The 21,875-nt window shown below is 49.8% G+C and overlaps 2 protein-coding genes across 2 annotated transcripts; both read left to right on the top strand.

Annotated features, from left to right (window-relative positions):
- The first annotated feature begins 474 nt into the window (after positions 1-474).
- On the top strand, positions 475-4,683 carry IGFBP6 (insulin like growth factor binding protein 6). Its single transcript, XM_003405046.4, has 4 exons — positions 475-1,109; positions 3,249-3,388; positions 3,614-3,733; positions 4,342-4,683. Exons 1-4 carry the CDS (start codon positions 788-790, stop codon positions 4,462-4,464), a joined length of 705 nt encoding a protein of 234 aa, XP_003405094.1. The 5' UTR covers positions 475-787; the 3' UTR covers positions 4,465-4,683.
- A 1,255-nt stretch (positions 4,684-5,938) lies between these two features.
- Positions 5,939-15,549, top strand: SOAT2 (sterol O-acyltransferase 2). Its single transcript, XM_064284176.1, has 15 exons — positions 5,939-6,014; positions 6,506-6,561; positions 7,068-7,204; positions 7,578-7,637; positions 7,987-8,094; positions 10,101-10,377; positions 10,786-10,855; positions 11,445-11,529; positions 12,029-12,074; positions 12,288-12,417; positions 13,353-13,450; positions 13,885-13,983; positions 14,494-14,629; positions 15,144-15,289; positions 15,499-15,549. The coding sequence occupies exons 1-15, from the start codon at positions 5,939-5,941 to the stop codon at positions 15,547-15,549; spliced, it is 1,575 nt and encodes a 524-aa protein (XP_064140246.1).
- The last annotated feature ends 6,326 nt before the right edge of the window (positions 15,550-21,875 follow it).

Here is a 21,875-nt window from a genome sequence, read left to right as displayed (position 1 = left end):
CTCAAAATGCCAGGGTTTCCTACAGTTCATCCAAGGTGTATTCCTCCCCAGCCTCTTCCCCTTTCATCGCTTACTCCCCCAGCCCCTTCTATTATCTTATCCGAGACTCATGCCGTTTTCCGCAGACTCCCTTCTCAGGGATCCTTTCTCTTGCCCCTTCCCCAGTTTTGCCCCTCTTTTTTTTTTTTTCTCCTTGGTATACTTTCTCCCATCAGAAGTAGTTTCTCCCAAGACCCCCAGCCCCATTACCCCTCATCCGGTCTTTTCTCTCTGCCTTCCTATTGGCCCACTCCCTCTCATGATTCCCACACACCATCCCTTCTCAATTCACTTTTAGCCCCCATCTCCGCCCTCCCCACCGGAGTGCTGCAATCCTTTCACCTTCCTTCACAAACACGCTGACTGGATTCCAGGTTTTCCTCTTCATCCAACTCCCGGCCTCCCCTTCCTACACCCCTCCCCACCCACAGTCTCTCCAGCCAGCTGTCCAGCTCCCAAATTCCGGGAGAGATTCCCAGGAACAAAGCAAGAAAAATCAGAGCCATTTGGAAAGTAAACAGAAACTGAGAAGCGAGGGGGGAGAAAAGAGCTGGGAGGACCCAGGTGGAGGGGGGGCCTCTCCAGTCCCACCCAGTTTAGCGAATGCCCCTGATTCCCCCTCCCCCTTCACCTGGCTCTTAAAGGGCCCGGCCCCTGACCGGCTGCTACTTAAGGCAGAGGGGCGGCGGCGGGCAGCAGCTGCGCTTCGCCTGCTCTGGGAGGAGTGGACTGGGCAAAAAACCTGGCCATGACCCCCCATAGGCTGCTGCCACTACTGCTAACTCTGCTGCTTGCTGCCCGCCCAGGAGGCGCCTTGGCACGGTGCCCAGGCTGCGGGCAGGGGGCGCAGGCGGGCTGTCCAGGGGGCTGCATGGAGGAGGATGGGGAGCTGCCAGCGGAAGAGTGTGCGGAAGCTGGGGGCTGCCTTCGGAGGGAGGGGGAGCAGTGCGGGGTCTATACTCCTAACTGCGCCCCAGGACTGCAATGCCAGCCGCCCGAGGAAGAAGAAGCACCTCTTCGGGCGCTGCTGTTGGGCCGGGGCCGCTGCCGCCGGGCCCGCGCGCCCTCGGGTGAGTCCGCGTCCTGCCCCGCCCACGTAAGACCCGCATCTCTTCCGGCCGGGTACCGGAGAGAGATGGAGGCGAATAGCGCTGCAGACGTCTGGGTCCTGGGCGTTGACACCTCCTTCCCGACCCCGGGATAGGAGAGCCTTTGGGGATAGGAGAGCACTTGGCAAGGGCGCCAAGTGCAGAGAGCAGCTAGGAGGCTGGGGTACAGCCGAGAAAGCTGGGGATAAAGCAGGAAGATGTCTAAGCGCTCCGGTTCTTTTATGCCCCTTATGTAAAGGGCAGATGGGATGGAGGGTTTCAGGACCAGCCCAGATGCCCCAGCAGGCCCAGCTCCTTCAGCTCTAGACCCCCACTTTGGAAAAGACCCAGATGTTGTTCCCATCTTCTTGAAAAGGGAATGAAGGGGGCCCCAGAACCCAAATCCAGCACAATTGGGAAATGTCTTCTCCTCTCAATACCAGGGTGTCCAAAGCACCTGGACATCGGTCTGGTCTAGAACAGAAGATGCCCCAAGCCCAGAGTTGTTCCAAACTGGACTAGAGACAGAGGGCAGGTCCTGGAAACCCTGGGGGAGGGGACTAGAGGTGGGGAAAGAGGGCATCTGCCCCCTCAGGGTTATGAGTTTAACCTGATCAGAACCCTCTACTCCACCCACCCCATCCATCTCACCCTACCCCAGGGAGGAGAATAGAAGGCTGAGTCACTGGGTGGGTGGGACAGAAGTGAGTCAGCACCCAAAAGATGGGGGGCGTCAGGGAGATGGGGAGGGTAGGAATGCAAACTGCACCCATCCTAAAGGCACTTGAGCTCCTGGCTATTCAGTGGACCAAAAACCCACTGGCGTGGAGTCAATTCCGACTCATAGCGACCCTATAGAACAGAGTAGAACTGCCCCATAGAGCCTCCAAGGAGCGCCTGTCGGATTGAAACTGCCGACCTTTTGGTTAGCAGCCGTAGCACTTAACCACTATGCCACCAGGGTTTCCATTCAATGGAAGGAATGGGAAATTCGCTTGGAGTTTCTTTCAATCCCAAATGCCTGGGTACAGGCTGCTGGGGGTCCTCCTAGAAGGCATGGTCTGGGTGGGACAGAGAAGGGAGGCATGGTTGGGTGCTGAAAGGACAGAATGAGAGGCAAGGTCTGAGGAGTGTGGGGTGCCAGGATTGCAGAGGAAATGGCTCTTCAGATGGGAGCAACTGTCTAGATTTGAGGGCTGCGGACCTGAGCAGAGCTTGTGTTTGGGCACAGAGAAGGAGAGAAGATCTCTCCAGGAGTCATAAGGATCTAATTTTACAGCTGAGGCAAATTTCAAGCATGTACCTGCTCCCCTCACTGCCATTCCAAGCCCTCACTTCCTTACCCCACACCCAGCCCTGAGTTCTCTCAGGCCCCCTCAACTCCAGGTCTGAAACTTTCTCCAAAGCCAGGAACAGCCTGTAGGTTGGAAGCGCCTCACTCCTTGCATCTTTGCAACCTACCCCTTCAGCCCACCCTGGTTAAGGGCTGAATCCCACATGTTCCTGGGACTACTGGGCTTGAAGTGGGCTGAGCCACAGGGGACCTGAAGGGAGAGGCCCCACTACAATGCCCCAGAAGTAACCACATCTCAGGCCTGGGAGGGGTGAGCTGAGTCATAACAGGGTCACATCGGGGACACACATTCCACTTAGGTCCCTGCTGACCCCCTCCCACATCTGTTGCTCTTCTGCCCCATCTCCCTGGCTTGGCGCACCCCCTGCTGGTCCCTGTTGGAACAGCTAGGTCTTCTCACCAGAAACCCAAGGCCTCCCAATAACCAATATTTGTTATTGGTTTTTCAATTTTTGCTTCGCAAAATGTTTTGTTATTCTTCAATTTTTGCTTTCCAAAATGTGTCTTCCTTATACACCTTAAAACTACTCTTTGGATATTTCCAAGAAGCGTAACATCACCATTTGTGAGAAAATGAAACCGAGGCCAGGATAAGCTAGCAGCGGAGCCAAGTGCTAACCCCTCACTTTTTCTACTACTCCACAAGGCACTCTCTTTATCCCACTTCAGCAGGCAGGGGTGGGTAAGGCTCTTCTCCACTTGGCTCTGTTCTCAGCATCTGGCCTCATTTCTAGCCTCTTCTTTCCCCATTCCTCATGTGGCTGTAGGGGAGAATCATAAGGACAGCAAACCCCAAGCAGGGGCCACCCGCTCACAGGACGTGAACCGCAGAGACCAAGAGAGGAATCTGGGGACTTCTACCACTCCGTCTCGGCCTAATCCTGGGGGTGTACAAGATACAGAGATGGTGCGTTGGAGGCGGCCAGGGAGCAGGAGAGGTGGGGGGCCCTGGGGACTCCCATCTGAGACTGTTCCCTTGGGCAGAGGCAATGCTGGTGTACATTGCCCAGAAGCACAGCTGTCTGTCCTTTCTGTCCATTGTCTGTCCTGGTAGCCTGGCCGGTGGGGCCAATGGGCTGTGCAGTGGTGTTAGGCTGGGGTGGGTCTGAGCTGCCTGCCCTCCCTTTCTAAGGGCCCGTGCCGAAGACATCTGGACTCAGTGCTGCAGCAACTCCAGACTGAGGTCTTCCGAGGGTCTCACACCCTCTATGTGCCTAATTGTGACCATCGAGGCTTCTATCGGAAGCGGCAGGTGAGGCCACTCTTCTGCTGCCCTTGCTCCACCAGTGCAAGGCTTCTGCGGGGAGGGGGGGAGCTGGCAGAGGGGACATGGTTACAAAGTTGCCTAAATAAGACACTGCCCCTGCCTTTAAGGATCTGACAACTTTAAGACCCATAGAAACTGTAAAGAATAACCAACTATACAGTGCAGTAGAGGAGTTAAACTGCATAAGGACTGGCCTGCCTCACTGGTTCTCCAGTTTGAGATGCATCGGAATCACCTGGAGAGCTTGTTCATGCCAGATTGCTGGACCCCGTTGCAGAGTTTCTGATTGTATCAGTCTGGAGCGGAGCTGAGAATCTGCATTTCTAGCAAGTTCCCTGAGGATGCTGAGGCTATTGGTTTGGGGACCACACTTGGAGAACTACTGTTCTGGCCTAGAAGAATGGGTATAATTTAGCGAGTGGAGAAGAGGGGAACCAAGGGATGAGAATCCAATGGGCTTCACTGTCCTGAGGGAACTCTCAGAAGTTCCTCAGACCCAAGGGCCCATGGCTTGTGCCCAACTCAGGGGTCCCATTTTACCTCTTCTGCTGGAAGCTTCAGGCCTCATCTGATCTGTGTGCTTCTCTCCCCAGTGCCGCTCCTCCCAGGGCCAGCGCAGAGGTCCCTGCTGGTGTGTGGATCGGATGGGCCAACCCCTGCCGGGGCCAAAGGACAGCAACGGAAGCACCCCCTGTGCCAACGGGAGCAGCGGCTGAGGCAGGGTGGAGGGCTGCAGGGCCATGGGCAGAATCATGGAGGTATCATCTTGGGTTATTTATTGAGTGATGAGTAACTCAGGGGCCCTGAGCCCCACATCCCACCTTAGGCCCTGTCCCATTGTCCCTGTCACCCCGGGACCTCACACAGTCACTGGTGGAAAGATTGTTGGTATTGGCTTGGGTGTTAATAAAGCTGTGTTGGGAGTCTCTGGCCTATGTCTCTGTGTTCACCTCTCATATTTCTGGAGTCTCTGGCCTTCTCTTTAACCCCATTCCAACTGCTTCCACCCACAGCATCTCTCCTTTCCTGTGGACCACCTTCATTCCTTACTGCTGAGCTTGAACCCAGGAGACAGCCATTGGTAGAGGCTTCAAGCCATCAAACCTCACTTATCCACTAGGGAGTGGGGGGCAGTAGGTGGAGGGAGGGGAGACCCTGAGGTCGTGGCCTCGAGCTTAATGTTGTGACCTGGTCTCTAACACTGATCTTTGAACACAGAGGGAGGGGAAGGATTAATAGTTAATCTCCAGCACAAACCCAGCAAAGAGGAACTCTGAAATCCCTTACCCTTCTGCTATTTCCTACTAAAAAGGGAGAAATTATTTATTGAACTCCTCCCTTGGACCAGGCCCTGGACCATGTGCTTTTACCTGTGCTCACAGTAACCTTTTGAGGTAGGAATTCTTGCACCCATTTTTCAGAGGAGTAAACTGTGGCTCAGAAAGTTTGGGCTGCTTCCCAAAATGACACAGCCAGTAAATGGTAGAGGGAGGATTTGAATTTGAATCTGGTTTTTCCATACACGACAATACTTAGCATTCCCAAGGTGCTGAATAAGTGTTTGTTTTGTCTCCTTTCTGCCTACATGCTAACCCAAGCAGGTGTAGGAAAGAACTAACATTCAGAGGCCCTGACACCCAATAATTCCTGGAGAGGCCGGAGCACCACAGCTGTCCTGGGTGGCAACTCCATCAGAACACTGATCACATATATCTAATGCCTGTGAGTTGGCAAGGTTCTTCCACACACTTTATCTCAAGGGCTAAGGGAGCCAAGTGCACTGATACCTGAAGATGGTCCTGACTCCTCCCCAACCTTCAGCCTGCATCCAGAAAGGCCGGAAGCGGAAGGAGAGCTGTGCTGTGTGATAAGCCTCAGAGAGGCCAAGTCCCCAGATGTGCACAGCTACCATTCCTGTGGGAGGGAGAGCTCACTTGGAGCTGGGCCTCTGGGAGGTGGTGCCGTGTCAGGGGGATGCATCGGTCCTTGTGACAGCCATCAGACAGGGCCTGTAGCTGAGTGCTGCCCTCCAGATCAGATAACCTGTTGTGTTTCTGGAGGCCCCCTCCTCCTAAAAGGACTTTAGTCTTTGGAGCTGTCAGCTGAGTCGAGTGGGGCAGGTACTCAGCAGGCAGTGAAGAGAAGGAGGGAACAGGGGCAACAGCCGCCTGCTGCCCACTCAAGACTCACATGGAGCCAAGTTGGGCTCATCTGCGGAGGAGAGAAGGGCTGGGAGAACAGCAGGAGCACCAACCTTCTGGAGAAGGTGAGCCACCCTCTGGAGAAGGTGAGCCACCCTCTGGGGGTATAGAAAGCTCAGGTTGGCCTGGAGGTGAGGATGCATGGTTGAGAGGAGGCTCCCACTGCCTAACTTCAATCTTTCCTGCTGTCCTGGGAGTCCTGGGAAGGCAGACCCTGGCCTCTGCCCCAAATCGCCCAGTAGGGAGAGGGAGGCAGCAAGGGATATTCAGAGCTGTAGCCTTGCCTTATCTTTCTGACCCTTTAACCCCAGAGGGTACATGGAACAGCTTCCTGTTCCCTAGATGCCCTATTTTCAGTAATGGTCCCCTCAACCCCTGCAAAAAGGACTTCCCCTTCTGATTGCCCCACCCATGATACTAGATATCAACTGGTTGGGTCTGGGGGCTGCTGAGCAAACAGATTGCATTTCCTGGACAGAAGATGCCTCTGGGTCTGCAGGACACCCCCAAACCCTAACTTTTCTCCCTTGAGTGTGCACTTTGACCCTCCTCCTAGGAAGCACTGAGACGCATAGAGCCCCAGATTTGGTACAATGGACTCGGCATATGGAGGTGAGAGGCGTCACACGTCAGAGGTCAAGATGGACAGGTCCTGGAGGGGCGGGAGGCAGGGGTGAGGACCAGTTTGGGGATAAAGGAAATTTGTTCTTGAGTTCAAAGATCATATTAGAGTTAAAGGTTAAGATGGAGGGGTTTGAAACCCAGGCCTTAAGGCTGGGACCAAAAGTCAGCCAGTGAAGAGAGAATCTTCCTGTAAGTGGGATCAGAGGTCAGGAGAGAGAAGGCTGTGGGTCAATACTAGGAGAATAAGGGCTCAGAGATGCGAAGGTGGTTGGGTTGCAGGCCCAGGGAATGGAAGCATTGCTCCCATGTCATTCCTGGGTCCTCACTGCGGCCCTGGGGGCTAGAAGTAGAGAAATTTCTGGGAAACCTCCAGCAGGAACTTCAAATCCTAGCACTTAGCACTGTCCTTAGCCAAGCTCAGTAAATGTTTGGGGATCCAGAGGATGGCTGACTGAACGAGAGGTGGTGGGCCCTTCCCTGGCCTTGTCCCATAGGCTATGAAGACTCAGTTGCTGCAGCAAGCTCAGGGACAGCTGATGGAGCTGCTGGATCGTGCTGTGTGGGAGGCCGTACAATCCTATCTGCCACAAGGCGGACCCCTGCCCACTACTCCCCCAGACTCCTTGAGCAAGTAAGGGTCTGAGGAATATGGGAGTTGGGGAATGGCTGGAGAGGCCCCTCCACCGTAAGGATCACCAGCCATAAAGACCATCTTATGAGCCCTTTGTCAGCCTTGGCAGTGACCCTGACTTTGATCTTCCCTATTCCCCCCTTACGGCCCCATCCTCCTGATCCTGACTTCTACCTTCTGAGCCTTTTTCTGTCAGTGGTCACTTGCTCTGCCCTGGCCCTGACCTTCTTCCTGGTCTTGCCCTCTGGCCTTGGCCCTGACTTTCCTCTATTACTACCTTTGACTTCCAAGTATTGACCTTCCCCATGACCCTGCCCTCTGCCCACTGCCTTCGTCCTTTGGGTCTTGACCCAGAACAACCATCTCAATTCAGGACCCGGGAGTCAACCCTTGGGAAACGGAAAGTTTTCATCATCCGCAAGTCCCTGCTTGAGTAAGTTAGGGGTGAGGACAGGGGATGAGAAGAAAAGGAAGGGCTTCAGCTGGGGTCCAGAATACCTCATTTCTCATCCCCAGGTGCTAGGTGGTTTGGGAGAGGACTTGGAGGTCTCTAAGGTTCAGTTTCCCCGTCTGCCCTGGGTGTGGCTATGGAAGAAACGCCACCAGGAAGAGAAGTGTCTGGGCTAGGAAGAACTTTGGACAGAAGCCCCAGCCACATCCTAGCCCTTGGCTGGAAGTTCCTAATTACTAGGCCCCATGCCCTCATGTGTACAGTACCTGAACTAGTCCAGACAACCTTGAGGACCCTGCCCACACTGATATTTGGGCCCCTGTCCCTCCAGTGAGCTGATGGAGGTGCAGCATTTCCGCACCATCTACCACATGTTCATCGCCGGCCTGTGTGTCTTCATCATCAGCACCCTGGCCATCGACTTCATTGATGAGGGCAGGTAGGCTCCACTAGCGCCCGGAAGAAGCACACAGATCAGACCCTGTGGGTCACCAGTGCTCTACCTGCCACTGGTCCATGAGGGCACAGGTCTCCCTTTGATTATTGGACACATGTCAGTATCATTCAACTTTCTAATAACATCCCCACCTAAAACCCACCTTGAGGTCCTTCCCTTTATACCTTGAATGGCCCTTGGTCTCTCCTCCCAAAGTCAGCCATTCTGAGGATACCCTGCCCCTCTCAAATTCTTCTCAATAGGGACCTTGCCCTGAGGCAGATATGTACATAGCGTGTGTGTCTCAGAGCTATGCCCCAATCACCACTGCTTACACAAATCAATTCTATTAATCCAAGTAATCTCCATTGAGCACCTACTAAATGCCAGTCCGAGGGGCCAGAAAGATGAGCCAGGCTGACACCACCCCCGTCTATGAGGCATTCCCAGTCTTGTGGGGAAGACAGACATGCAGACAAGTGCCTTGGTGGGTAGGTTCCCCCATGAAGCAGCCCCTACTCAAGGGATGAGCCTCAGAGGGCCTATTCACGATATGAGAGCAGTTCATAGGCTGTATACCCCTGGGGGCTATATTTGCGTGTCTCCCACATGCTCCGTAGGATTTCCTAAGATGAAAACTTTACAGGAGCAGATTACCTGCAAAGCAGCTGGTGGGTTCGAACCACGGACCTTTCGGTTAGCAGCCAAGTACTTTAACCGTTTCGCCACCAGGGCTCCTTATAAACCTGAAAAACACATTGCCATGGAGTGGATTCCAACTCATAGCAGCCCCATAGGGCACAGTAGAACTGCCCCACAGGGTTTCCAAGGGGCGTCTGGTGGATTCGAACTCCCGACCTTTTGGTTAACAGCCAAAGCTCTTAACCACTACACCACCAGGGCCCCAATTATATGAGTACTACAAGGAAAAAATCTCATAGCAAAAAGTCCAAGTACACATAAAGCGGCAGTCCTTATTGTTCACCCTCCTCAAGCCCAGACTGCTCCCCAGAGGTATGTATTTTAAGCAGTTTTGAGAGTTTCCGTCCAGACCATTTTCCATGCATTCACATTCATGTGTACATAAGAACCAAAGATATGTATTTTGTGAGGTTTTTACAAAAATAAGATAGTGTACCTCTTGTTTTGCAATTTGTTTTTACCCCCTAACGAAATATCTTGGACATCTTCCCATGTCAACACACAGAACTCTACTTCCATTATTTTTAATGCCTGCAGAGTATGGAGGCACAGGATTTTGTATATCTGTTCTTTGTTGTTAACTGCCACGGAGTTAGCCCTGACTCATGGCAACCCTGACGGTTGTGCATCGGACAGTTTTATCCATTGGCTGATTTTCAGAAGCAGATAGTCAGGTCTTTCTACCCAGTTTGTTTTAATCTGGAAGCCCCTCTGAAGCCTGTGCAGCATCATAGCAATACACAGACTTCCACTGATGGATGAGTGGTGTCTGTGCATGAGGTACATTGGCCGGGAATGAGTCTAGGTCTCCCACATGGAAGCTGAGAATCCTACCACTGAACCATCCATCACTGCCCCCTTTGTTCACCTGTTTCCAGTTTTGCACCATTACACACCATATACTCTTAACCTAAGCAAACAAAAAACTGGACAACCTGAATGAACTCCATTAGCTATAGTCTACAACTACAGATACTCCAAAGGCACAAAGGTAACAAAATCAAAATTAAAAGCTAAATAACTCATATCCTAACACCCGTGCTATACAGAGTACTGAACCCTTCTGCAACATCACAAAATTCACAAAGGACTCTAAAGAATCAAACCCCCTTCTGTGACTAAATCTCCTGGGGCCACGTCAGAGGTCCTGGGTAACAGAGAAGCCATTCTTCAACACCTTCAGGGATGAGGAGCTCACAGCCTCCTCAAGATACCTCAGTTTATCGTTGAAGGGCTCTGACTAAAGCGCTTGCGACAAGGACGGACTACACTTTTGTCTGCTTTGTCTCACCTTCTCCCACTCCAAGGCTGCTGCTGGAGTTTGACCTACTCATCTTCACCTTCGGACAGCTGCCCTTGGCGCTGGTGACGTGGGTACCCATGTTCCTGTCCACCCTACTGGTGCCCTACCAGGCCCTGCAGCTATGGGCGAGGCCCCGAGATGGAGGCGACTGGACCCTGGGGGCGGGCCTGGGCTGCGTGCTGCTGGCTGCCCACATCGCGCTCCTCGGAGTGCTTCCCCTGCACGTGGCCGTGGAGCATGAGCTCCCGCCTGCCTCGCGCAGTATTCTAGTCTTTGAACAGGTGAGGGGTGAGAGAAGACGAATGGGACGGGTTATTTCTACAGGGGGTGTGCCCCAAAGAGGGGGCGGAGTCCATTTGAAAGAGGGCACTTGATGCAGTCTTGACAGAGGCGGAGCTAGTTACTAGGGGCAGAGTCCGTTGCGAGGGACTTGAAGGAACCTGCCAGCCCGCTGAAAGGAAATGCAAGCGAACTGGGTGGTGTGTACTTCCGACCGTCTTTACCGTCGGCTCACTCCAGCAGCGGTCTATGTTGGGCTGTAAGGCGATCCGACAAAAATATAAATCATGAGCTCTGGGCATACAGATCTTAAAATTTGCCTGCCTCTCTCCTGAAACGAGAGCACAGGGAGATTAAGTGATTTGCTCAAAGTTACACAGCAACTTGGCCTCCCTTCCACTCCATATCAGGTCCGGTTCCTGATGAAAAGCTACTCCTTCCTGAGAGAGGCTGTGCCTGGAACCCTTCATGCCAGAGGAGGTGAGGCCTTCATCTGGCCCCTCTGTGTCCTCAGTCCTCTTGGCTGGTTGAATAAAGCCAGTGGTTTCAGAATCCTCATAAAAGCTCTGCATTCCTAAGCTTGTCTTGCCCGTTGGGCGCAGTTCTGGCCTCCATCTGGGCTCTGTAGGCCTCAGTCATTAGACATTCTCAGGGCCCACCCTGTGAATGTTGCCCAGGATTCTAGTGCTTCCCCTATTACCCTTGCCTGGAAAGACTCAGGGCATGAGAACCTTCTATTAGGGGGTCAAGATAGAAGGCGAAGGAGAATGCATGGTGGAATTTGTGGGGGCCAAATGAAACCCTAGCCACAGCAGGCCCTGCACCAGAACATGGGGCCCCTGGAATGGAGGCAAAAGAGGGGGTGTTAAAGAGCAGATTCAGCTCCTGCCCAGTTTTACTTCCCTCAACCCACACCCAGACCCTATATCCAGCCCTTCACCCATCTCCCTCTACACCTCTGTCCTAACCTGCTCTCCATTCACCAGTCCCACTGCCCTTCCCCAACAGCCCTCTTACCCTCTCTCCCTACCCCCTTCACTGACCCACCCCTCTCACTCTCCCTCTCCAGGAGAGGTGATCCGAGCTCCCAGTTTCTCCAGCTATCTCTACTTCCTCTTCTGCCCCACACTCATCTACAGGGAGGCTTACCCCAGGTAAGACCCTCCACCCCTTCCCCAAATGCCCAGGCCCATCAGGGACCTTTTCCTTTTCTTTCTCTGCCCTCCTTCCTGAGGTCTTTAGTCTCCTCCAGGCACTATCTCACAAAACATCTCATATTAAGGATGGGAAATAAGTGGCAGGTAGACTACCCTTCCTCCTTGCTCAGCCCATGGTGACACTGGGGTGACCAACTGTCTGGTTTACCCAAGACTGTCCCAGTTATAGCACTGAATATCCCACGTCCCTGGAAGCTCCTCATTCCAGAGCAAACTGGATGGTTTGTCACTCTAGCTGACACCCAAGGTACAGATCCATTTGTTATCTCTGTTATGGAAGGTCTAAAGTGTCCTAGACCCCCACCTTCCCAGGTAATCCTCCCAGGCCCGAGCAGTTGAGGGAGCTGCAGAGAGATGACCCCAGAACCCACGTCCAGGCCTGAGTAGCGGACAAGATAAAAGGATGAGAAACATATTATCCCCATTTCTGCTGCAGGACACCCCACGTCAGGTGGAATTATGTGGCCAAGAACTTTGCCCAGGTCAGAAGATGGAGTAGAAGAGTGGACCACCTTGTGACTCATGGTGGCTGAGGGGGCATTTGTGGGAGTGAGGTGGGAAGACCTGGGAAGCGGGAGGGAGGGTAGTGCTAAGGGAAAAGGAGGCAGATGCTGGGCCATAGGCCTAATTATAGGGTGAGGGGCAGCTGCCTGTGCCCCCTCACAAAGTTGTGTGTTCCTCCACTCCCTCTCCAGGCCCTGGGCTGCATACTCTACGCCTGCTTTATCCTTTGCCGTCTCTGTGTTCCTGTCTTTGCCAACATGAGCCAGGAGCCCTTCAGCACCCGTGCCCTGGTGCTCTCTGTCCTGCATGCCACATTGCCAGGTAAGCCCACTAAAAACAGGACTGGAGAAGGCTCATCAAGGAACTTCTCACTCCTCTCACTCTTCCCCTTCGGTCAGTTTCAACACCATCTCCCTCAGCTATCAACCCTCATTGCCTGCCATGGTCTCAGTTCAGATTACCACCTCCTCCCTCTTTCCACATCAGCCCCCTCACCTGTCTCCTTGTCATCGCCATCTTTCCTCTCCCATCTTTCTTGACCCCACTGCCTGGGTGAATTTTCCAACTCCTAATTAATCATTCCTTATCTTTTTTTTTTTTTTATCTGCTTCAAAAACCCCAGTGACTCTCCACTGCTGGCACATACAGATAAGATTTGAATCCTTGGTCTGGCACTCAAAGTTCCTTTCATGCAAGCCCAGCCTATCTTCTCAGACTAGTAAACTCATCTCACCATAAGCTTACCCGTTCTCAGAAAGACATGCGCTTCCTTGTCTCCAGGCGTTTGCCCATACTGGTCCCTCAGCTTGGAATTCCCTTTCCCTATTTTCCAGCCATGGAATCTAGTTCCCTCCTGGAGGCTCATGGCCGAGATGCCCCCTCCTCTAGGAAGCCTTGCTTTAGTCCTCAACCATCATGACCCATTCCTTGTTCTGCAATCCTAAATGCATCAGGGGCTACCATGTTTAGCTCTATTACATTTGAGCTTGTTGTGTGATTGGGCATTTTTCTCTCCCTCCCCACGACCACTGCCTGACCTCCCAATGTCCAGGAGCTTTGAGATTCATCTGTGTAACTGCAGTATCTGCCAAATAAATGTTAACAAGCAAGTGGAAGAATTAATGAATTCATGAGTTAGTGGTTGATATGAAATTGGGCTCTGGTTGCTGGGTGGGGGCTCCTCAGAGCCCAGACCAGAACTGCTTGGGCAGCCCAGTGAGCCAATCTGACCTGAAGCCCCTTGCCCCACCTGCCAGGCATCCTCATGCTGCTGCTCATCTTCTTCGCCTTCCTCCACAGCTGGCTCAACGCCTTCGCGGAGATGCTGCGATTTGGAGATAGGATGTTCTACCGGGTAGGGCCTGGGCCTAGGCCTGGGCCAGATGGGAGCTGGAGGCAGGGGGGCCTGGGCAGGGATTTGGGGAGGATGGCGGCTATGTTGTGTGTCACTTCAGTTGTCAGTCAATTTCCCACAATGAGAAATGCGCTTGTCTGGGTGTGGTAATACTACTTCACATCTCTTGGCCAGCCAGAGTCAACTGCTTTTGTGTGAATGGTACTAGGAGTCGTCTTCTCCTGAGAGGTGGACTAGGAGGGAGTGCAGGGACCCCAGATCCTGAGGAGGGAGCTGGGAGGGTGCCTGCTCTCTGTTCTGCCCGGAGTGGGCCCTTCTTGGAGAACACTGTGACAGGGTGCAGGCAGAGGGAGCAAGGGCAAGAAGGTATGCCTGGGAAGAAACACGCCTCGATGCCCATCTCCCACCCCCACCCCGCCCCACTCCTTCCCCAGGACTGGTGGAACTCAACGTCCTTCTCCAACTACTACCGCACTTGGAACGTGGTGGTCCACGACTGGTTGTACAGCTACGTATATCAGGACGGGCTGTGGGTACGAGCTCCACACACCCCCTCAGCTCCCAGTTAATGGAGCCTCTCAGGGACACCCTTCCACCCGTCTGCACCTCCTACCTTTTCCAGACGAAAGGCCCCATTGACCTCCACCTGCCCCTGTTCTACCCAACCCAATAGACAGAAAGTCCTTATTATCTTTTTTCCTTCCTTGTCCTTAATTCTACTCCTTCCTCAGGGCATTTCTCCCCTCCTTAATCTTCTAGGGAACATGCATATAGTAATTTTCAGTAACCAAGGGTTTTCACATACATTAATCTGCACAGTAACCCTGAGAAGTAAGTATATTATAATAATCCCCATTTGAAAATTGCAAATAAGGCCCAAAGGGTTGATAAAATGCTCTTAAATAAGACTAACTCCAGCCCTTCTCATTCCAGATCCCATATTCTTTCCATTGCGCACATTGCTTCCTGGCTTCCTTAAGGAAGGGGCTCTTTGAAGAAGGGTGTCAAGAAGACTCACTTCCCCCTTCTCTCACCCCTGCCAGCTCTTTGGTGGCCAGGCACGAGGGGCAGCCATGTTCAGTGTGTTCCTGGTCTCTGCAGTAGTTCATGAGTATATCTTCTGCTTCGTCCTCGGATTCTTCTACCCTGTCATGCTGATGCTCTTCCTCGTCTTTGGAGGTGAGCTTGGCCTCTGAGTGGCACTAACGAGAGAGACATCTGGAGGAGGAGGCCTGAGCCCTGTTTCTAGAGAGAGATTCCAGACTGATAGGGAAGGCCACATACCCAGGACAGGAGGGGAGGCTGCTGAGTATGAGAGCTGGAGCATGGAAGGACTTGGGAATGAGGTGGGGGGCAGCATTGAGAGGCAGCAAGGGGAATCCTGGAGGACATGGGAGAAGGTTTTCTGTTTGGAGTGGAGTATGTAGCTATATCCTCTATGTGGAACACTCATATAGGGAGACAAAGGGGAGAAAATCTGGAGGTACAGTATGAGATATAGAGGTGTAAACTGAAGAATCCTGATTTTACACGAATCACTTGAGACTCCATGGGGTTACAGAGCTGAGTTCAAGACCTTCCCCTACAGGGCCTTCCTGCTCTATCTCTTCCTGGTGCTCTGGGATGGGAGGGAAGCCAGGGAGATAAGCACAGTTTCTGGAAGCTGAGGTGACCACCTGTTCCCTTGCGGCAGGGCTGCTGAACTTCACCATGCATGACCAGCACACGGCCCCAGCGTGGAATGTACTAATGTGGACCCTGCTTTTTCTGGGCCAGGGCATCCAGGTCAGCCTTTACTGCCAGGAGTGGTACGCCAGGCGGCACTGCCCCCTGCCCCAGGTGAGAGACCACGATGATGCCAGGCCCCTGCAGCTTTCCACCCAAGAGGCTATACTCCCCTTCCCAACATCAGCACCCTACTGCTCCCCAACTCAATAACCATGGTCAGGCACCAGGGCCTAGATTGGGGGTGATGGGCTCCCATATCTTGGATGTATAGGAGGGCATCGGGAGGGACCTCATTCACAACTTTCACCCCTCTGGCACAGACAACCTTCTGGGGACTGGTGACACCTCGATCTTGGTCCTGCCACACCTAGAGGTCAGGGCAACCTTACTGTTCATATGACACCACCAAGTTCTTCTCTGCCTGCAAAGCCTGGGACCGGGGCTTCTCTGTCTGCACTTCCAGACCTGGCTCTGCTTCAAGGGGGCCTGGCATGCATGATCCCAACCAAAGGATTCCAGGGATTGAGGTCTGTGTATCTGTGAGCACAGACTCAGGATGGGGGTAACTCTTGAGCCCCCATCCGCATGGACTGGGCACAGAGCCCTCACACCTCATAGCTGTCCAGATTTGGAGAGATTTGAGAGGCCTAACGGTCTTGGTGAATATGGGGGTACTCAGAGGGATTTGGGCCACCAAGGTTCTAGAAGGTTTTGCTTCTTGATTTTGTATTCCCTTTTTTCAATACAATAAACTGTCTGTCTCCCTTTGTATTCATTAATTTGTTCATTCATTCATCATCAGTTGAAGGCCCCTTTGTGACAGGCAGTACTGAGGAGTTATATCTACCGAGGCAAGATTTTCTGGTGAAAGGGGGTAAGGGTCTTGGGTGACAGCCTACTTTGCCTTCTCTATGCTGCCCCCATCTCCCAGACACCCGATCTCACCCTCTCTTCCACCTCTGTTGTTGTAGTGTGCCATTGAGTCCACTCACTCACAGCAACCCTACAGGACAGAATAGAGCTGCCCCATAGGGTTTCCAAGGCTGTGATCTTTATGGAAGAAGACTGCCACATCTTTCTCCCAAAGAGCTGCTGGTGGGTTCGAATTCTCAACCTTTTGGTTACCAGCTGAGTGCTTAACCACTGCACCACCAGGACGCCTTCTTCCACCCCTACCCTACTCCTTTTCCAGCTCACATTCCAAACCCCTTTAATTCTTTGCTCCTGGCAACCTCTAGCACGTTTTGAGAATGCACAGAGCAGGCCTCCTTTCCGTCAGCATTGGAACCTCCTGCAGCAGACCTTAGGCAAATCTTTTAATTTCCTGAGCCTCAGTTTCCACAGCTATAAAGTAGACATTAAAATCAGAAGCCTCCTGTCTATATGAGGACAGATGGTTAAAATATTTATGTTCAGAACTGTTCCAGAAACCATATTCTACAGTCACTATAAGCAAAGGGTCATCTCCGTCCTCTCTACACAGATTGCCTCTCTAACCTGGTGCTGGAGAAATACCTGGCTCAGGAGAGGGGCAATATTAAACCCAGGGGAACTTAGAACCAAATGAGTCAGGGTCCCTAAGAAAGAAATTGGGGGCACCTGCCATTAGAGCTTTGCCCAGAGGGATCATCAGGAAGGCTGCTTGATCAAAGTTCAGCAGCAAACACTTCCAGGTGTAAAATCAATTTAGGAACGAGCCAAGGGGGAGGAGCAAGAAGAGGACCTTGAGGACAAAGTACCAGGTTTCCCTGGGACCCTTTGACCCCTGATCCTAAAAACCTGAGCTGTAATCCCCCCTCCTTTCATCTTCTGGGTCTGGGCTGTCATTCAAGGCCTCGATCCTCCATTCATTCTTGTTTACTTCTGAGGGCATTTTCTGCGGGATCTTGAACCCAAATGCTCCCTGGCTCTCCCAGCTGCTCCCCTTTCTACCTCTGGGGGAACAGAGGTTGCTCATGCCTGCATACACAGTTTGTCCCGTCCCCAACCTGAACCAGGCCCAGGTGGGTGGTCAGAGAATCTGTGGAAGTTAATGAGGGGCAAGTGCAGAGTGCCCAGAACTGCAATGTGACAGCCCGAGGAGCATTACGTGGGGAGGGACAGCCATCTAGGATCTGAGCTGTTCCAACAGCTCTCAGCCCTACTACAGCTCAGGGTTGCTCAGGGAGGTGGGTGTGTGTGGCATGAACACAAAAGTACCTGTCTAAAAACCAGGATCATGTTTTTCAAAATGAAAACAACTTGATTAATTTTTACTTAATATGTGTTTATAGAAACAACAGAGAAAAGATTAAGAAAACAATACTCCCTCCCCCCTCCCCTGCCAGAAAAAAATCTCACTACTAGAGATAACCATTTGTTAACATTTTGGTGTTAATTCTTCTAGGCATATCTGTATTACGTTCATAGTATTAGTTACTATTAGGTGCAGCTGCAAGTAATGGTAAACCTAAAGGAGAAGTGTCCTTCCTTCACAGATTAAAATCCAGATGTAGGCAGTCCAGGGATGCTAAAGTGTCTCGGGTCTACCTAGGGAACTAAGCCCCTTCTACCTTGTTGATTTATTGTGCCTGGCCTCCATTCTCAAAGCTTCATCATGGTCCAAATGGCTGTTCCACTTTCCTTCCAGGTTGCAGGAAGGAGGAAGGAGAAAAAGAATGGCATGCCTCCTTTCTTGGAAATTGAAAATACTACTTTCTATTAAACCGCATTGACTGGAACTTGGTTGCATGACAACATCTAGCTGCAAGGGAGACTGGGAAACACAGTCTTTGTTCTGAGAGGCCATGAGCTCCGCTAAAACCCTGAGGGTAGGAGGCTACATGGGTTCATACTAAAAGGAGGGGAACAACTGGCAGCCTCTGTACAGTTTATAAGAGTTCCAGTTGCTCCAAATCCTTGCCAAAACTTGGTATGAACAGTCTTTTTAATTTTAGCCATTCAAATTGGTGTGTAGTAGTATTTCATCGTGGTTTTCGTTTGCATTTCTGTATTGACTAATGAGATTGATCATTTTTTCATGTGCTTATTTGCCATCAAATCTTCTTTGGTGAAGTGTCTGTTCAAACCTTTTGCTCTTTTTAAAACTGGGTTGTTTGTCAAAAAAAGGTTTAAACACAGAAGAAAACATTCTTTGATGGTTATGAGGGTGGAGAGGGAGGGAGAGGGGATTCAGTCATTAGATAGTAGACAAGGATTATTTTAGGTCAAGGGAAGGACAACACACAATACAGGGGAAGTCAGCACAACTGGACTAAACCAAAAGCTAAGAGGTTTCTTGAATACGACCAAACACACCAAGGGACAAAGTAGCAGGGGCAGGGGTCTGGGGACCATGGTTTCAGGGACATCTAGGTCAAGTGGCATAACAAAGTGTATTAAGAAAACCTTCTGCATCCCACTTTGATGAGTAGTGTCTGGGGTCTTAAAAGCAAGCAAGTGGCCATCTAAGATGCATCAACCTACTTGGAGCAAAGGAGAATGAAGAACACCAAAGACACAAGGAAAATATGAGCCCAAGAAACTGAAAGGGCAACATAAGCCAGAGACTCTATCAGCCTGAGACCTGAAGAACTAGATGGTGCTCGGTTACCACCAATGACTTCCCTGACAGGGAACACGACAGAGAATTCCTCATGGAGCAGGAGAAAAGTAGGATGCAGACCTTAAATTCTAGTAAAAAGACCAGACTTAATGGTCTGACTGAGACTGGAGAGACCCCACAGGTCGTGGTAACCGGATTCTCTGTTAGCCCAAAACTAAAATCATTCTTGAAACCAACTCCTCAGACAAAGATTAGACTGGACTATAAGACATAAAGTGATACTGGTGAGGAGTGTGCTTCTTAGCTCAAGTAGACACATGAGACTATGTGGGTAGCTCCTGTCAGGAGGCGAGATGAGGAGGCAGAGGGGGACAGGAGTTGGTTGAATGGACATGGGAAATACAGGGTGGAGAGAAGTGTGCTGTTACATTGTAGGGAGAGCAACTAGGGTCACATAACAATGTGTGTATAAGTTTTTGTATGAGAAACTTAACATGAATTGTAAACTTTTACTTAAAACACAATAAAAAAATTGGATTGTTTTCTTATTTTTGCATTTTGACTGTTCTTTATATATTCTGAATACTAGCCCTGTAACAGATAGGTGATTAGCAAATATTTTCTACCAGTCTGTGACTTGTCTTTTTATTTGCTTGGCAGTGTCTTTCATAGAGCAGAAGTTTTTAATTTTGATTAAATCCAATTTATCAATTTTTTTTCTTTTATGAATCATGGTTTTAGCATCATATCTTAAAAAAAAATCTTTACCTAACATAAGGTCACAAAGATTTTCTCCTATGTTTTATTCTAGAAGTTTTTACAGATTTTGCTTTTACATTTAGGTATATGATTTAAGCTTTGTGTATCACATAAAGTATGTATTAAGTTCTATTTGTGTGTGTGTGTATCTCCAATTATTACAGCACTATTTGTGGAAAGGAGTCATGGTGGTGCAGTAGTTAAGAGCTATGGCTGCTAACCAAAAGGTCAGCAGCTAGAATCCACCAGCAGGTCCTTGGAAACCCTGTGGAGCAGTTCTACTCTGTCCTACCAGGTTGCTGTGAGTTGGAATCAATTCGAGGGCAATGGGTTTGGAGCGGTTTTTTTTTTTTTTTTTGGTGCTTGTTGAAAGGACTGTCCTTCCTGTACTGAACTGCCTTTGCAGTTGTAGGTCTACTTCTAGAAATTTTATTCTGTTCCACTGATTTATTTGACTTTCTTTACACCAATACTACACTATCTTGAATACTGTAGATTTACATAAGTCTTGAAAGCAAATAGTATAAGTCATCCAACTATGTTCTGTTTTTTCAAAGTTGTTTTGACTATTTGAGGTCCCTTGAATTTCTACAGGAATTTTAAGACCAGCTTGCTAATTTCTTAAAAAAACCAGCCTTCTGAGATTTTAATTAGGATTGCATTTGGGCAGAATTGACATCTTAACAATATTGAGTCTTCCCATTCACAATGAATAAGATGACTGAAGAAGAATTGACACCTTTGAATTATGGTGTTAGTGAAGAATATTGAATATACCGTGGACTGCCAAAAGAATAAACAAATCTGTTTGGAAGAAGTATGGCTGGAACGTTCCTTAGAAGCAAGAATGGTGAGACTTCTCACATATTTTGGACATGTTATCAGGAGGGATCAGTCCCTAGGGAAGGACATCATGTTGGTAGAGCGCCAGCAAAAAAAGAGGAAGACTCTCAATGAGATGGGTTGACACAGTGACTGCAACAAGGAGCTTAAATATAGCAATGATTATAAGGATGGCGCAGGACAGTGTTTCATTCTGTTGTACATAGGGTCACTACGAGTCAGAGCCAACTGGACGGCACCTACCAACAACAACAACATCCATAAACACAATATATCTCTCCAGTTATTTAAGTCTTCTGTAATTTATCTCAGCAAAGGTTTGTAGTTTTCAGTACGCAGGATTTGTGCATTTTTTGTCAGATTTGACCCTAAGTATTTGATATTTTTGATGCTATTGTAATTTTTTTTAATTTCAGTTTCTGGTTTTTCATTGCTAGCATATTGAAATACAACAGATTTTTGTATTTTGACCTTCTATCCTGCAACCTTGTGGTATTAGTTTCCTAGGGCTGTTGTAACAAAGTACCACAACATGGGTGGCTTAAAACCAAAGAAATGTATTCTACTATTGTTCTGGAAGTCAGAAGTCCAAACTCAAGATGTTAGCACAGCCATGCTCCTTTTGAAGGCTGTAGGGAAGAATTCTCCCTTGCATCCTCCTAGCTTCTGTTGGCTCCCAGCAATCCTTGGCATTCCTTGGCTTGTAGTTGCATCACTCCAATCTCTGTCTTCTTCATCACATGGCCCTCTTCCCTGTGTGTGTTTGTGTCTCTGTGTGTCCTCTCTTCTTATAAGAACATCAGTCATTGGATTTAGGGTCCACCTAAACCCTGGTGGCGTAGTGGTTAAATGCTATGGCTGCTAACCAAAAGGTCAGCAGTTCAAATCCACCAGGCATTCCTTGGAAACCCTATTGGGCAGTTCTACTCCGTCCTATAGGGTCACTATGAGTCGGAATTGACTCAACAGCAACGGGTTTGGCTTTTGTTTTTTTTTTAGCCCACTATAACCTCATCTTAACTAATTACACCTGCAAAGACTCTATTTCCAAATAAGGTCACATTTAGAGGTTCCAGGTAGACATGGATTTTGAAGGAACACTATTCAATCCATTGTTGTCGTTGTTAAATTCACTTATTTGTCTTAGGAGCTATTCATTTGTTTGTTTTTGAAGTTTTCGTAAGATTTTCTACATAGATGTTCAAGTCGTCTGTGAATAAAGACAGTTTTATTTCTTCTTTCCTGATTTTGATGCTTTTTTATTTCTTTTTCTTGCTTTATCAGACTAGCTAGAACCTTCAAAAGAAGTAGTGAGAACAGACATCCTTGCCTTGTTCTTGATCTTCAGGAGAAAGCATTCAGACTTTCACATTAAGTATGATGTTAGCTGTAGATTTTTCATGGATGTGCTTTATCAGGTTGAGAAAGTTCCTTTCTACTTCTAGTTTTTAATCAGGAAGGGATGTTTAATTTTGTCAAATACTTTTTATGCATCTTTTGAGATGATCATATAGTTTTTTAATATGTGAATTACACTGATTTCTTTTTTAT

Source organism: Loxodonta africana, chromosome 4, assembly GCF_030014295.1.
Source record: "Loxodonta africana isolate mLoxAfr1 chromosome 4, mLoxAfr1.hap2, whole genome shotgun sequence".
NCBI classification, from domain to species: Eukaryota; Metazoa; Chordata; class Mammalia; order Proboscidea; family Elephantidae; genus Loxodonta; species Loxodonta africana.
Note: the sequence above shows the minus strand (reverse complement) of the source record. Positions and strands in the feature narration are given on the sequence as shown.

Coding starts and splice junctions, on each gene's coding strand:
- IGFBP6 (XM_003405046.4), top strand. CDS start 788: ATGACCCCCCATAGGCTGCTGCCACTACTGCTAACTCTGCTGCTTGCT. Junction 3,389..3,613: donor GTGTACAAGATACAGAGATG/GTGCGTTGGAGG, acceptor TCCCTTTCTAAG/GGCCCGTGCCGAAGACATCT. Junction 3,734..4,341: donor GCTTCTATCGGAAGCGGCAG/GTGAGGCCACTC, acceptor TTCTCTCCCCAG/TGCCGCTCCTCCCAGGGCCA.
- SOAT2 (XM_064284176.1), top strand. CDS start 5,939: ATGGAGCCAAGTTGGGCTCATCTGCGGAGGAGAGAAGGGCTGGGAGAA. Junction 7,638..7,986: donor ATCCGCAAGTCCCTGCTTGA/GTAAGTTAGGGG, acceptor CTGTCCCTCCAG/TGAGCTGATGGAGGTGCAGC. Junction 10,378..10,785: donor GTATTCTAGTCTTTGAACAG/GTGAGGGGTGAG, acceptor ACTCCATATCAG/GTCCGGTTCCTGATGAAAAG.